The 17,239-nt window shown below is 39.1% G+C and overlaps 1 protein-coding gene and 1 long non-coding RNA gene across 2 annotated transcripts in view; one reads left to right on the top strand and one right to left on the bottom strand.

Moving 5' to 3' along the window:
• LOC124797840 (kinesin-like protein KIF14) overlaps nt 1-17,239 on the bottom strand; it is a 258,591-nt gene that overhangs the window by 229,074 nt on the left and 12,278 nt on the right. Inside the window, exons 5-7 of the mRNA XM_047260886.1 lie at nt 16,143-16,250; nt 10,705-10,821; nt 10,412-10,540 (exon numbers count right to left, since the gene is read on the bottom strand). Coding sequence (XP_047116842.1) covers nt 10,412-10,540; nt 10,705-10,821; nt 16,143-16,250 — 354 coding nt within the window. The remainder of the gene's footprint in view (nt 1-10,411; nt 10,541-10,704; nt 10,822-16,142; nt 16,251-17,239) is intronic.
• The window catches only part of LOC124797843, a 92,252-nt gene continuing 78,324 nt past the window's right edge, over nt 3,312-17,239 (top strand). Inside the window, exon 1 of the long non-coding RNA XR_007016888.1 lies at nt 3,312-3,394. This is a non-coding gene — a long non-coding RNA (uncharacterized LOC124797843). The remainder of the gene's footprint in view (nt 3,395-17,239) is intronic.

Raw genomic sequence — 17,239 nt, 5'->3', positions numbered from 1 at the left:
ACCCAGCTGTCTGACAGTAGGAGCATTGTATGTCAAACCTAGTCACTAGGAAGCACTGCTAATTCAAAACGACGTTTGTCATTCAGTGGTACTGATATCCCCAGGCAACTGCAGATGACACAGGCAACTAGTGCAACCTGTGGGAGGAAGCCCATCACTGTAGTCCTGTTGAGGCCACTCTTAAAAGGCCACTTTCCATCGCCATCTAGAGGTTACAGCTGCTCATCCAGCAGCAAAAATCACATAAGCTAAATAAGATGACTGTCTATAGATGTGAGGTCACTGCAGATGAAAATTCTCCGTTGACACAGCTTCCAATATAACAGGTAATCACAGACATCACTGTTGAAAAAAAAATAATAAATAAATAAATTCAGACAGCAATTGATTCTGAGGCATCTCTCTGAATTATATCACCAGCGGAATAAGATTATGTCCCGATATTCAAAGGTGATTATGCTGAAAGTTATAAAACGAAAATATGTCCAGTCAGCAAGAGCTACTATTATTTTGAGGTTAACTATCACTCACAGAAAAGAAACCTTCAATTCTGTTATTTTACCAGAATGCAGCCGTAGTGTTATCACAGACTGTGGAAGATTTGATCTCCGGACTGACGAGGCTACTCCCACACAGTCACAACAGCAATTCCTTTGGGCAATCATTATCACTGATGACACAGTCACCCTGCCATCACCACCAACACAAGTTCTCGTCAACAATATGGACACACTGTTTAACTATGAAGTTCTTGTTGAGTGCAAAAAGGTAAATAGCCTCATAAAAGAAATCTATATGCCAGGGATAAAAATAGCCATCATAAATGATCAAGGGCAGTTCTGGATCATCAACTGCCATCAACAACCGCAACTCATCTCCACAGATCCGGGTAGCTCAGCTTAGGCCCATCAATGGAGACCATGTCATGCTACCATTACTAATTGCACACCAGAGGACACTACTATCCAGCTGCCAACATGCCCCAGCTGGAGCAAGGAATAATGTGAGTGAGTTTTTGCTATTCTCTTTCAATTTACAAGTGCATTTAAGTCCAGAGTGGAGGTGAGATAGCCTCAACAACCTATTGTTGAACACTAAGGCAGCACCAAAGATCAGTAGTCAGTCACTCATACAGGGAGCCTCCAGATGAATGACAATTTTGAAATGAGTAGAGAAGATGTTGTGAGACATTATTCAGCCACCAGAGAGTTGTTGGTCTTCCCTTGTGTACTCAGGAAGAAGAAAGATGAGCCACATATTTCATGTATCAATTACCAATGGCTGCACAGAAGCAACCAAATGGACATATATCAGTGGCTGCAAATTTATGAAACCTTACACTGTCTGTTGGAAGAGAACTATTTGTTCAGTGCTTCTGCCTGGTAAGCAGGAAACCCAGGTTAAAATCCCAGTCCAGCACAAATTCTCAACTTTCTCCAGTGATTTAAATCAGTATCCACTGGCAGCTAATGTCCTTAATTCATTCGTGTCTTAGTTCCATTTGGTTTGCTCAACACTTCAACCACTTTCAAATTCAAGATGGACAACCTGCTTTGATATCTTTAACAGACAACACGTCTTTGCTATCTGAATGACACTGTTGTTTTCTTGAAGACATTTTAAATATCATCTAAGCTACCAGGCAACTGTGCTGAAGTGTACCAGTGAAACAGGTCTTTGCCTGAATCAGAGGAACTGCTCCTTTGTCACCCAATAATTTAAAATTTTGGGGTATGTAGTAAACAAAAATGTAGTCCATGCTGATACAGAAAAATTAAAGGGTTTCCTCAGGATGTGCTCTTACTACAAAAACTTAATTAAAGGTTTCAATTGCACAACACAGCCATTAGAACTGCTGCAGGGAGAGGCAAAAGAAATGACACCTCCAAGAGCCCTACCATTTTTTGACAAGAACGCTGAGATGGAAGTGCACACTGATGCTAACGGGTAGTCAAAATACAGGAATGCAATGAAGGAGTGACTGCTTGTACTTGTAAATTACTATCAAAGTCCAAGAAGAATTACTTTATGACTGAGAAACAGTGTCTAGCACTTGTCTGGGCAATCAACAAAGTCCAATCTTATTTATTTGGCAGACCATTCACTGTTACGGTACCTCAATGTAATTAACTCCATTTGAATGGTGCAGTGACAATGACATGACAACATGATCAGAATACAAGAATCTACAATCACTTCCATATAAAGGGCCAATGAGACTATATCCACAGTCTGAAGCCATAGTCCACTCTGCAACAGCCGGTCACCGTTTTGTGAGTAGTGGGAGCAACACCAGTGTACAGTTTTTCTGTCACAGCATAAGAGTTATTGTTACTCTATTTCTGATCCTTTGGAACTGTCCCTAATATGATGCAAATGTTTTCTTGAACTTCAGAAGTTTCCAATAATAAATAGCGTTCCTGAAAAAGCTTTAATTTCTATTTGGTCTATAACTCTTGAGTAAGGAACCCATAAGAACTTTTCTCTAATTGAAGCTATGCAAATATTGGGGCATGTCATGATTTTTGTGACAATATCATCAGTCAAAATTAATTTTAGACATTAATTAATTTTATTTTTTTATTTTTATTTTATTTTATTTTTTTTTTGCGTTCCTAACATTCATTTTAAGGCCTGAGAATTTTTTTATAATATTATGGACACCTGTTGTCACATTAGCAATAGTTTTAAGTTTTTACTAAAATAATATTTATATGGGTTGCTACTATCTTTCTTGTCACTAGCATTATCACATGAACTGTCTGAAGTTCATTTGTATCAGTTTTCTGTTCTGATTCCATATTAGGTTCACCATATTGTGTTCACTATCCTCATAAATATCCTCCTGTGACCTTCTTCATTGGTATAATCATACTCTGCAGGACTGGATATCATCATCAGTATCACATTTGTTTCAGGCATTGCAGAATGATTACACCATAAGGCAGGTGGACTAAAATTGTAGGAATTTTACTTTCAAAGGTCAAAAGTTAACTCACAAAGTCAGACCTACACTGGCTTATACTTCACCCATTCTCAGGAAGCTACTAGGCCTGAGACGTGTCTGTGCCTGTCTTTAGTGGAGGAATCAAGATTTTTTTCACTCACTATGAGATAACACAATTCTATTCCTGATCCTACATCGTCACCCACATGACTAATGGAGGGTTAAAGTGCTCAACAAATGTTCACGGCTGGCCCCAAGGGTATTGCCAAACTGTGGAGGGGGTCTTAGAGTAGAGGGACCCTTTGCTCCCCACCCCCACAAACACATTAATGTGTTATTTTTAAGAGCTAATACCACTATTTATACATCTTCAGCTGTAATTTGTTCAACTTTAGTTAGAACTTACCCCTCATCCTGAATGAATCCAAAGGGATGGACACTGTCTAGGTAAGCACTTACATTTATGAAAAATTCACTGAAATATTCCGTTATTTCTGCAGGATTTTCAATGGATTTGTCCCCTATCTTAATTTTGGAGATATGTGGACTGCCAGCTGTGACAGATTTTACAGTTAACCATACTACTTTAGATTTATTTGTATGGTTCAGAATGAATTCTATGTGTGTCATTTCTTTTGCTGACTTTACCACCCTTCTAAATACAGTTTTACTCCATTTTGCATACTTTATAAAATCTTAATTTTTATTACTTTTCAGTTCATTATGTAAATGTCTTTTTCAGACACTTGACACTTACACTGAAGTTATCTACTTCAGTTTGTGTGTCATTTTTTATAGCAGATTGCAGGGGGAAATATTTCGTAAAAAATGTGGAAAAACATTCAGAAATCTGTAAAGTTTTAGAATTTTTGGTACTATGATCCACTACTCACTTTACTCCTTAAAGCCTATAATAAAATGAGTTTATATTTTCCTTACTGAATCATTGTTTGATGCACATTTTTTAATTGTTGGTTCATTTATTTTTGATAGCTGCAAAAACAAGGCAGAACGATCAAAAATATCAAATCAGTAAAGTATTTTTTGTATTATCAAATGAAGAATTTCTCAGAATGTTGTCTATATATGTTCCAGTTTGTTCACTCTCTCTCAAGAATTCTGTAAAGTTTAGCTTGAAACAAAATGCTTGAATCAGATCAATAAATTCCCTAGATTCACTGATTTGTGTATTATGTTTATATTAAAATCAGCAACTATGATAATTATTTTCTTTTGTTAGTTTCTGTAAGAGGCTCCCTAGTTTAAACAAAAATACTTTTGTTACTTCTTTATCTGGCATTCTATATATCATGTTGCCCCCCCCCCCCCCCCCATTCTCTTTATTGTGCAACTGGAATAGCTAGTGGTACCAGCAGCTCTCTCAAGCACGTTTTTAAATGAGATTTTTGCATCCTGCTTTTCCTCTTCTGATATAAATTTAGTGGCTTTGCATATAATCACATGTGCTTGATTACGAAGAACTTTCCCTGGACCTACAGTGCTTGAAAACTGTGATGCCATGCTTTTTAGTAAAGAGACAACAAGAATGCTCAAAGCGCAGATGTCAGCAGTTGACAGTCAACTGAGGTGGCCGTCTGTTCTAAACAATGGGGTAGAGTTGCCCAGCACTTATGGCAAAAATGTGCTTCATCAGGTGTCAAGTTATTTTGTGCTAGCCCTACTTGATTCTGTATTTGGTGCATCTGGTATGACAATATTAATGTGACAATGTTTCCTATAGGGCACTAATGCAGCAATGATTCATTACTTTGAACCATAAACAACTTTTCTGAGGTCACCTCAACCTGCAGCCTAGAGATGGCAAACTAATTACACTTGGAAAAATGTTTAAGTCTGTACAAATAATGAAGAATCTGTGCACACAGACCACTTCTAATGGGTGAACAAGTACTTATAATGAAGAATGAGAACAAACGTTGGTAGTTTTTGAAGGATTACGTGAATGCATAGTGGACAGTCTAAAAGTGTGCTGTAAGTGCACTGTAATAGAAAACCACTCTCAGTTGTACAACAAAATCATTTTTATCAGTATAAAACTATTCCCAGGTGATATATATAAACACTTTGACAATATGCGATAATGTCAGCATTAAAGAGGGCAAGGAAAGCCACTGTCTTACGTCTAACAGACGTCTACAACTAATCCAATAATATAGTCTTCCCCATAAAGAATTTAAATGTTCATGAATTAATGTAAAAGATAATTTCACACAAATATGGATTCAGATAAAGTTATACAAATACTAGCAGCTGATAAAAAGTGTGGTACTAATATATCAACACAGCAAGTTGATTAATGGTTCACTCCCACCAAAAACCGAAATATTACTACTGTATCTGTAAATGGGACTATTGGCAATGTTGAATATACATGTGACAACACAAATGAGATACCTTTAGTTCTGTCACAAACTGCAATAGCCTTAGAAGAATAAACCTGTGTAATATCATGAACAGATAACTAGAAGTTACTAAACAAAGTATGCTGCACATGTTCTGACTAATGAATTCTGGCCAAAAGTTTATCAAGTGCCTTCCATGTATTTACCTCCACAGATTTGTTGGTAATAGCTTATTGAAGATGCAATGGGTAGGTGAAACAATAACATGACATTTTCATTTATAGTTAAGCTTCAAATTCCCAGTGCAAACAAAAATTTCCTGAAAAAAGTAAGTTTTTTTGCTCGCAGCAACTGAAACACTCTTGTAACCTAATTCAGACTGAAACCAAAAAAGTTTTACTTACTATACACTCACAATATAGAAGAAATAATACAGACTTAAACTTCTAGGCAATTTGGAGCTATAAAGAGTGTGAAATTCAGTACACAGAGTTGTCACCTGTCAGCAAGGATGAATAACTTAGCTGGGTGGGTGGGTCGGTTGGTTGATTTGAGAGTGGGGACCAAACAGTGAGGTCATCGGTCCAATCAGAGTTATGAATAATCTAACTTTCTTGGGCTCTAGTCACACAGGTCGATTCAGATCCTACGTGGCATTGAGTAAGACCCTACCCTAAACCCATCAAGGAAGTCAGCTGTGTCCTTTCAAAGAAACCATCTCAGCATTTGCCTGAAGCAATTTAGGGGAAATCATGGAAAACCTAAATCAGGATGGCTGGACATGGGCAACTTAACTGGGTATCGAGTTAAACTGGGCTAGGATAACAGACATGAGTACGTCAAGCAATGGTGCTTCAATTTTATATCAGAGTTCATCAATCGTAGTGGCTGTCAATGGGGCATCAAAGTGTGTTGGCAATCCAGGACCAGCTGCTTTCACCACGTGAGAGATCTGGATATGTGCTAGCCAGGACAAAAGCTGAAAAATGGTTCAAATGGCTTAGAATTAATTAAACCTAACTAACCTAAGGACATCACACACATCCATGCCCGAGGCAGAATTCGAACCTGCGACCGTAGCGGTCACGTGGTTCCAGACTGTAGCGCCTAGAACCGCACGGCCACCCCAGCCGGCGACAACAGCTGAGCTCCACCTATAGGACAGTATGAACAAAATGCGATTTCACATCATCTTGGTGGTAGATTGTCACAGATACCTCAAAAATAGAGCACACCCAACGGCTTTAGTAAGTCAGAACTGCAATGTCTGCTGTCTAAATTAGCAGCTATGTGAAACCGAGTGTTGTTTACGCAATGATAACCAATATCACACCAGGTGTTGAGCCTGTGTGACAATACAAATACAATCTGGCAATGCTTGTCTTCATTAGAGCTTCTACACGTGTACAGATCCACCATGATGCAGTAGACAGTTTTGGAAAGTGGTGCCACTGACATGACCAGTGTTTCTCTGCTACTGTCTCTTGCAAAGCCGTAACAATTGTTTCCAAACTGTGGTGCCTGAGGTGCCATTGCACTGGCCATGTAGATACTTCACTTGCTGCAAACAAGCTCAGTTCGTGACTCAAGGCATGTGACATGATTGTGCAATCCTGCAAAGCCAACTGAATAATCTAACTTTCTTCGGCTCTAGTCACAAAGGTCGATTCAGATCCTACGTGGCATTGAGTAAGACCCTCCCCCAAACCCATCAATTCCACATTTACCTGACAGTCATGGGATCTGACCAAAACAACGAACAAAATTGTTGAATGATAAATCTTAGTCTCAATGGGCCATGATCGTAATGCCTTTTTATTCCATCATGTGCTGGTAGACATTTCTCCTTCATGCACGAGGTGGCGCACCATGATCTTCCCAAAAAGTAAACAACATTCAAATGTTCTTTCTGAATGAGAAACCCACTCCATAATATCTCTCAGATGGCATTACTCAACTTCGTGTGGCTGTGCTGAAATGTTAATCATTTGCATATCCAAGCATACAGCATATTTCATGCCAATGTGCAGTTGTGTTGTATTGCAAGTTCAATGACCAGCAGTGTAATTCAATACAAGAAATTCAAAATTTCTACACATATCAGTGACAAAAGCATCAACATGCAGCAAACACTGGAAGTAATCGAGTACCTCCCCATATCAACAAGTAGTATTTTTGGCACATATACATAACATTACGAGGTTGTCACTTGATATCCTATACCATCCTCTTAACTGGCTGCTTCCAACAAGATATGATGCACAGTCAACATTTGGCCTATACTGTGAACAAGCACAGCAAGTGGACGGTCCTTAAAAGGTTTAACTTTTTTTCCTGTAATTAATGAACTTTACGTTTTGTTTTGCTAGTTTATTGTTGTACACTGTAACAACTGTTCCCACAAAATTAATTCAGTTTTCATTGTTAAATAATACTGTACAATGCAATCCACCTTGCAATAATCTACATGGGTAAAGGGTACACTGATCCTGAAAATGAAGAAATGATGGTTTCTCAGTACTTCTGCTTATAAAAACAATACAGCGCCTATTCTTGTAGAAACCTAAATGGGGGTTACAAGACACTGATATTTGACAGATAACGCTACAGCCAATACTGAAGGTGTGTATAAAGAGACAGCTCTCACAGCTAGTGCAAAGAAACCATGTATCGGAGAACAAATATTCTCAATTTTTTATATCTAGTAATGTAAATTTTGCAAAATCCAAATATTCTCAATTTTTGATATCTAGTAACGTAAATTTTGCAAAATCATAAAACTATCATTATAAACAGCAATTAAATTGTCTGCTGCATACAACCTGTCTTAAGACCAATATTTTTTTAAGTGTAAAGAGCAAGAAACAGCACTTTCCTGAATCAGAATGAGAGTGTGATTCGACCAGGATTATACAAAATGTGTGTAGCGACAGTGTATATGATGATAGTACAAGATGGCTACTCAAACTTATGAGGGGCAACACCTGGAAATTCCAGGTGCGGCGAGTTTGAAATACTACATATTTTAAAATTTATGATTCATAAAACACAGGAAATTTCAGTTTCAATGCCCGGTTAAAAACGTGCAATTCCCCAACATAAAATTCCCCTAGATTTCCCCAATTTTTCCAGGTAAAATCTAGCTCCCTGAAAATTTCAGGTTCTATATAAGTATGGCCACTGTGTAGTAAAACAAAATAAGCAAGTATTAGTAAGCATGATGTGCTGCAGATAATCAAATTATAAAGAAAAATACATAATTATCATTCTACATCGGTTAGTGAAAGAGGTATTCAGAGAGCAAAAAAGGGGATTCAGAGAGGCAAGCTAAGGAAAGAAGAAAATTTTCTAAAATATGATTACGTCGTGAAGTGTCTGGTGACTGAATATTCTTCTAATGGTCCAGGACTAAAAACGGAAATTAACAGTTGAAACTCCATTCCAGGAAAATACGGATGCTATCTTATGAATTATAAGGAACATTTTCTTGTTTACTGTTAACAAATACCTAAATCATTGTGGGCTTGTATGGCATACCAGTTTCCACATTTATTCATACCCTTTTCAGAATGTTTCAAACACCTAAGATTTACACCAACCAAAGCTTGTCAAACAATTTTTTTCTTCCAGCTATGAGACAATTTTCTCTGAACAACAACCGCCAATGTACTCAAATTAATTGGTGCTCGACATTCCAAACCTCCAAAACAAAAGAATTCTTTCTAATGAAAGAAAATATTTTCCCTGAATTTAAAAAGCAGGTATTGGAGACTCCAGGACACCTTCATTAACTCTTTGTTCTGGGCAGTTCACTACCAAGTACCAACATCCAACCAAGCCTCACAAAGTAGTTCAGTGTTAAATTTTGTCACAGGGCATACCCCTTCTGTAATTATAGATGGAGTACTGCCAGAAAAAGGCTGGGAGCCAGGATCAAATCCTCATTAGGCACACAGTTTCAACTTCTTACATACAACTGCTGCAGCAAATATTCTGTTTAACAAAAATCCTTTTTGACATGAGGTATTTAATTCCAACTGTGTAAATTCTGTTAGTATGTGAAAGTAATTTCTGCAGTTAATTGTGTGCTTCCAGGTGTTCTGCCAAATTATTGTTTCCATTTTACGCACAATATTTTGATGACTGAGCCAGCCATCTTCTTCAGGTTCTATGAGTTTCGCTGTTATGTGTGCGTATTCTCTGGCTGGACTCCAACCAAACTGAACTACTGTTGTCCCTTGTGCTGCTATTTATAGCCAAGTTCAATTCCCAATGTTCCCTACACCCTTTCATGCTTCTGTTTCCAGATCTCCCATATATTCCTTGAAACTCAAATTTGCACAGCATTTCCATACTCTAGTGGATGTAATGGCTATTGAGATTTTAATAAATTGAGTGCCAGTCCCAAGCGTTATTTAAATTGAAACCTATATCCCTGTTTATTAGGTTTTCTGACAACTTTATTTTGATAGATTTCTTAATTATGCTGTTTCAGAAACTAGACATTTACACCACAGCACTGGTCTCATTGTATTACATTTCATGATTATAGTCATGGCAGTGCTTGCGTGACAGCTGATTTGATTCGCTTGAATATTTTAGTTGTGTGTGTCGCTGATGTATCTCACATCTTTTCTTGATTGTTTCTGTGGTCTGCTATACACAAGACGATGTCACAGTTGCATAGAATCAGTACACACCCAGCTTACAGAGACCTAGATCATCTTTTACAAAGAATACTTTTTATTTAGATGCTATGCTTTCATGCAAGACTATCAATCTTTCTGGATACTTGGGCAGCATAAGGCAGATATGATACGTTTGGTGACTCTTCCTCAGTCTCAGCCTCAAATTGAACAAGCGATGCAATCAAAATCAAGAACGTCTGAAAACGAAGATGAGATTGAGACAGGAAGAGAAGCAATTTGTGAGACTGACAATGTTCACACCGTCAGAAATGTGCCATTTCTATTCCTTGCATAAATGTACTTTTTATGTACCAGTTTTCTACAACAAATACACTCATTAGCTAGCGAAGTAGTCCGGATAATAAACAGTATACTTGTAGCTATAAAATTGTTTCTTCAAGAATAGTACTCACCTTAAGCAGCCAAGTGAGAATTGACTCTCGATAGGGGATGAAGTGTCTTTTTTTGTTGCTTGTATTTTCAGCAAGCGACGCTATCACCTTACCCAAAGTTAGCAAGGACCTGTTGATGCTTACACCTTCCTGAAAAAATGCCAGGAAACATAAAATAGTTGTTAATAGCAAACAGTTATGAACTGACTGGCTTTAATAAATATGTTTCCTACATAATGGTCAAGAGACTTTTTTCCCACTGGCATTTTAAACTGGATGTGTAACTCAAGTGCAAGAAAAAAGCTGTTTCGTACCCGCAATCTCTCGCCAGTTGCACAGGTTTGTGAAACACGTTCACTGCCTGCTAAGTCTACTAGATTTATTTTACTTCTGCGACTATGTTCATAAATTTCTCCATTAAGAACATCTTTCTGAAACATGAAGAAAACACAGTTTAAAGAATCACTTACAGTTACAAATATAAATGTGCTACACAAGTTCTTAATTTTCTACATTTACGAAACGAGAATAATCAGTGTTTCCCTTAGAGTCAGCTGACAAAATATTTGGGATTAAACACAAAGAAATAAGAAAAATCAAAGTAATTGTTATGTCATGATCTACAGACCAGAAATGAAAGCAGAATGTAAATAATTCATTTTTTGAGTCATTTGCTTGGTGCTGTTCATTCAAGAATCTCTGTAGTCCAAATATGACATTCACTTCGCTTTGGAAGGTCAGCTTGGGTATTTAAAGAAGAGAGGCAAATGAAATGGAATTTTAGTTTTTCATTCAGTAATTACTTTTTTAAATGTGCTGAAAAAATAAAAAATAAAAAAAAAAATAAATTGAGTGCTATCAGGGTCATGTCCCCGAAAAGAAAGAATTCCAAAGAAGAAGAAGAAGAATTCCTTCACGAAGAAAGTTGACTTCAAATGACTGATCCATCTAATTTCTTGAGCATAAGAGAGTGTGAGGGAGAGATTTAAAAAAAAAATCATAGGGTTGTTTATACCTGTGCTTTAACAACAAATTAGTTGACACTCATGCACAGTCAAACATGGAAAGGGGAGACACTGTTGGTTCACCATTAGCAGCACTAATGCTATGTCAGCAACAGCAACTCTGCAGTTGTGTACTGAATACATTCACATGCTACCTGTTGACCTGCAGTGCTGAGTTCGCTTTACAAGACTGTATTAGCTGTATCACTTTTCTCTGTACTTTTGCTAGACTTTCCTGATCATCTGTTGTGTAAAATACACTCTCCCCACAGGGAAACAAAATATGACTGTAAGAAAAGTAAATCACAAGACATTAGTAGCTGAATGTAGTAAACAGCACCTGAGGTGGCAGAGTGGTATGATAGTGCTGAGTAGAACAGACGGTCAAACCAAGGGCATTCTCTTATTGGTTATTACTATGGTACCTTTTCTGTAAGCAACTAGTTCTTAATAACCTTGTTATTCTCAGTTAGGTACAACCAGTGCAAGTATGTCAGTGATATGTTCAATGATAACCAACAGAATGCATTATAGGAAAGATCATGTGCATTGCATAGGTTTAATATGAAGATCCAGTAGTTTATGTTCACAGATGAGTCAAGAAACATTACTTCTTCACATAGTGGTAAAACTGAGATATTTGCTCCGAAATGATGGTACATCATTGGCTGTTATTTTTTCTGGGCATTAAACATTAATGGAAGATAAGGGGACAGAGGGGAGGGGAGGGGTGGGGTGGGGTGGGGGGTGTTTGGAGGGCTAAGGCACTAAACCCTTGGTCAGCAATAGGCATGTGGGGAGGGGAGGGGAGGGGATGGGATGGGATGGGGAGGGGAGTTGTTTGGGGGATTCAGGGACAAAACAGCAAGGTCACCAGTCTCTTGGTCAAGAGGTAGATCTGGAGTTAGTGATTGATGCCTGGAAGACATTTGATCAAATTATGAATATGAAGGAGTGGTAAAATAAAGGCAATATTTATGCCAGGACTGAGAAATAATTGCGGGAGGTGGAAGCATGAGATGGTTCAGTATACTAGTCAGAACACTGACAAGGGCTCCCCAGGTCTCACCTGTACCATGAGAAACCTCGACTGCAGCTGACCCCCATCAACCTGATTAATGGCTAAGACAGCTACAAAATGCCTTCTAGCTGGGATCAATCTTAATAGTGAGAGAGAGAGAGAGAGAGAGAGAGAGAGAGAGAGAGAGAGAGAGAGAGAGAAAACTAAAACGTAATCAACAAATCATTTGGACTAAAAATAAAAGAAGGTGAGACAAACAAGTCAATAGGTGGGCGAGGACAGTTGAGTGTCCACCAGTCTCTGTAAGAGATGGTGGCCATTCCTCCCACAGTCATCCCACCCTCCATCCATTGTAGTCAAAGCTTGGATGGGAATGACACAAATTATCTTGAAGAAATTATAAAAACTGTTCAACTGTTTATTTGTCAACATTATTAAGGTCTTGCCTTCATCCTAAAATGTAAAATGGGATGCAGTACAAAAAGGTTGGACAGCATCTAAAAGCAAATGAAACAGAGAAAGAGGGATGACCAAGGCAAGGCTTCTGGCCATAGCACTGTGACTGCAGCCTATTGTCTGCAAATCACTTGGTTTTGTTTTATTCTTATGGTGTGGGCAAGGAGGGAAGTTCTAAAGGCTGCAATGATCTGCACTGAACTGCAGTCCAGAGACTACTGCAGACTTGCAGCCACCAGCTAATAACTGGTCATTCCTGATGCCAAATATCCATCATGATGCCATCTACTCAGAGGGCTACTCCCACAGGCACCACCCAGCCACAGCAAATGTCACTTGGCATGATGGACAGTGTCCGGAGCTCCTGCAGGGACAGGCACCGTCAAGTGTATGATCTCTGCATGGTCAAGGGGCTTCTCCTAACAGATATCCGATGAATCCTCGAAGGACGGACTACCATGCTGCATATTGGGGGATCTTCCCCTCACAGTTTGCACATTTTGAGAGAAGTTTTGAAAAGGCTGAGGTCTAACCCAGATACGAGGACCGAATACAGCTTAACCAAAATATGTGCTGTAAAATAAGGTGGCTAAAGTCATAACTGCCACCCTACTTACAAACTATCATTTCTCTTCACTGAACCTGTATATCTTTTCCCCCTTTTCTCTTTCTTCCAGATTTCTATTACCCTTTCAGCCTCACATTTCATTCTTTTTAAAGTCCTAAAAACCTGAGGTTATTTGAAGTTTTTGCACCTACCTGCAATTGGTTTCTATCAGCTGCAAAGGCTCCTGTTTCAGCAATTTGAAAAAACAAAATCCTATGTCACGATATCAGGCAGCAATTTGGAAGTTCATATAGTTACTTACGTAATCATTCAGTTCAATGATTAGAATTTTTTAGTTGCACAAATGGTAAATACTTTTATTTTGATTTTTAAAAGGGAAAAATGGGCGAATGATGAGGCGAAGGGATTGTAGGCAGAGAAAAAGATATGAAATAAGTGACTGAAACAAGTGACATGTCAAAATAAAGTATGTTAATTTCTGGCACATTGACAGAAACAAACAAAATAATGTATATGTATTTTAACAACTGTTCTACATCTACATCTACATTGATACTTCGCAAGCCACCCAACGGTGTGTGGCGGAGGGCACTTTACGTGCCACTGTCATTACCTCCCTTTCCTGTTCCAGTCGCGTATGGATCGCGGGAAGAACGACTGTCTGAAAGCCTCCAAGCGTGCTCTAATCTCTCTAATTTTACATTCGTGATCTCCTCGGGAGGTATAAGTAGGGGGAAGCAATATATTCGATACCTCATCCAGAAACACACCCTCTCGAAACCTGGCAAGCAAGCTACACCGCGATGCAGAGCGCCTCTCTTGCAGAGTCTGCCACTTGAGTTTATTAAACATCTCCGTAACGCTATCACGGTTACCAAATAACCCTGTGACGAAACGCACCGCTCTTCTTTGGATCTTCTCTATCTCCTCCGTCAGACCGATCTGGTACGGATCCCACACTGATGAGCAATACTCAAGTATAGGTCGAACGAGTGTTTTGTAAGCCACCTCCTTTGTTGATGGACTACATTTTCTAAGGACTCTCCCAATGAATCTCAACCTGGTACCCGCCTTACCAACAATTAATTTTATATGATCATTCCACTTCAAATCGTTCCGCACGCATACTCCCAGATATTTTACAGAAGTAACTGCTACCAGTGTTTGTTCCGCTATCATATAATCATACAATAAAGGATCCTTCTTTCTATGTATTCGCAATACATTACATTTGTCTATGTTAAGGGTCAGTTGCCACTCCCTGCACCAAGTGCCTATCCGCTGCAGATCTTCCTGCATTTCGCTACAATTTTCTAATGCTGCAACTTCTCTGTATACTACAGCATCACCCACGAAAAGCCGCATGGAACTTCTGACACTATCTACTAAGTCATTTATATATATTGTGAAAAGCAATGGTCCCATAACACTCCCCTGTGGCACGCCAGAGGTTACTTTAACGTCTGTAGACGTCTCTCCATTGATAACAACATGCTGTGTTCTGTTTGCTAAAAACTCTTCAATCCAGCCACACAGCTGGTCTGATATTCCGTAGGCTCTTACTTTGTTTATCAGGCGACAGTGCGGAACTGTATCGAACGCCTTCCGGAAGTCAAGAAAAATAGCATCTACCTGGGAGCTTGTATCTAATATTTTCTGGGTCTCATGAACAAATAAGGTGAGTTGGGTCTCACACGATCGCTGTTTCCGGAATCCATGTTGATTCCTACATAGTAGATTCTGGGTTTCCAGAAATGACATGATACGCGAGCAAAAAACATGTTCTAAAATTCTACAAGAGATCGACGTAAGAGATATAGGTCTATAGTTTTGCGCATCTGCTCGACGACCCTTCTTGAAGACTGGGACTATCCGTGCTCTTTTCCAATCATTTGGAACCCTCCGTTCCTCTAGAGACTTGCGGTACACGGCTGTTAGAAGGGGGGCAAGTTCTTTCGCGTACTCTGTGTAGAATCGAATTGGTATCCCGTCAGATCCAGTGGACTTTCCTCTATTGAGTGATTCCAGTTGCTTTTCTATTCCTTGGACACTTATGATAGTATTCTTTTTCTTGTCGGCAGCAGATGTTGTCATTTCAACGTCTTCAATTGTTTTATATATTGTCTGTCTTGCACGACGACGGTATCTTCTGTAAGGCATCTTGGCAGCGTTCAATGCAATTGCCTGTGCAGCAGCAGCAGTGCGAATGATCCACTGCGCGGGCAGCGCTCGCTTTTATAGACGCGCGATAGCGCGTCAGCAGATAAGGGACTTAGAATTTCACAGTGCCAGCCGCGCGTTATCACGGACGGGCGCATTAGCCCTACTAGACACGCCCGTCCGCTGTTTGCTAAGTCCGCGGCTGGCGCGCAGCCAAGATGACGTAGAACCGCCTTATCGGCGGGGTCAAAGGTCAAGCACTCAGAGAGCTGACGTAACATGCTGTTGCATACTCTATGTCGACAGATTCTAGATGTACCCTTGTCCGTTTTTAAGCTACGCTACAGATCACTTTATTTGTGAAAATACATTGTACAATCTCCAATAAATTTAACATATTCACAAGTACCTTTACCTTTAATCCATACAAATACAGTTTCATTAACAGATATCTTACGTCTACTACGAGTTTTGTTCTTATTTTATGAGGAATTTAAGTTCATTATTAGTCGTAAATAGCAGCATGTAATAAAAATAACTTACCTGTCGTTGAGTAAGTGTAATGCAGAAGATTGAATGGGATCGTGAACTCTTTTCATTCATCACTGTAGATGCTGTTGCTTTTTGACTATTACCCACCATCAGCCAGCCCTAAAATTGCAAACCCATAAGAATGTGTGAGAGACAGTCTATTAGATATAAACCACAGTAAAATTTGAATTAAACGAGTATTTCAATAGCTGGTTTATTTATTCAAATCATCAAGAATTTTGCTATAAAATGCAAACAGCAGAACCACAGTTCACCCCCCCGGAGAAAACATTTTTACAGCCTATACCCAAATTAATAAAATTTATAAATATCCATGAAATCCATTTACTGGAGAATTTTACAATCCAATTATTACAAAAAACAGGGAGGGTGAGAGCCACATACCTGCTCATCTCCCACAACAGCATGAGTCAGTTGATTTTTACTAGCATGTGCATGTGGGAAAGAGCCTGGTCAAAGATCCACAACTAAGAGGTACAGAGTAGATGTACAAAAGGAGGGAGGATGTAGGAAGTTTCTAGCTTTCAGAGGAGGGAGGGAGGGGGGAGGGGAGGGGAGGGGAGGGAGAGAGAGAAAGTGTGTGTGTGTGTGTGTGTGTGTGTGTGTGTGTGTGTGTGTGTGTGTGTGTGTACGTGTACACACACTCATAACTCCAAAAAGTTTTACTTCAAAAGCTATGAAGTTTTCTTTCTTTATTTGTGTCCTGTCAACACCTCAAACTTCTGATTTTCAGTGGGTGGTCTCCTATAATCTGAAAGTACAATGGGTGTTTAATAAGTACTGCAACGCTTTTTTCCGAAAGCAGGTTGGTTTTATTCAGGATTTCAATACACCATATTATACCCCACTCCTTTGGCTACAAAACCCTATTTTTCAGCATAATCTCCATTCTATATGACAGTGTTACACCACCTTTCTGGGAAGGCCTGTATGCCCACATGGTGCCATTTTACTGTCCGACGTCGGAACCAGTGTCTTGCTGCATCAATAACCTCCCCATCATCCATGTACTGCTTCCCAAGGAAAGGAGAGCACCCATTGGGACAAACAGATTGAAGTTGAAAAGTTAAGATCTGAGCTGTAGGGTG

Source organism: Schistocerca piceifrons, chromosome 5 (assembly GCF_021461385.2).
Source record: "Schistocerca piceifrons isolate TAMUIC-IGC-003096 chromosome 5, iqSchPice1.1, whole genome shotgun sequence".
Taxonomy (NCBI): Eukaryota; Metazoa; Arthropoda; class Insecta; order Orthoptera; family Acrididae; genus Schistocerca; species Schistocerca piceifrons.
This window is presented reverse-complemented; position numbering and strand designations above follow the sequence as displayed.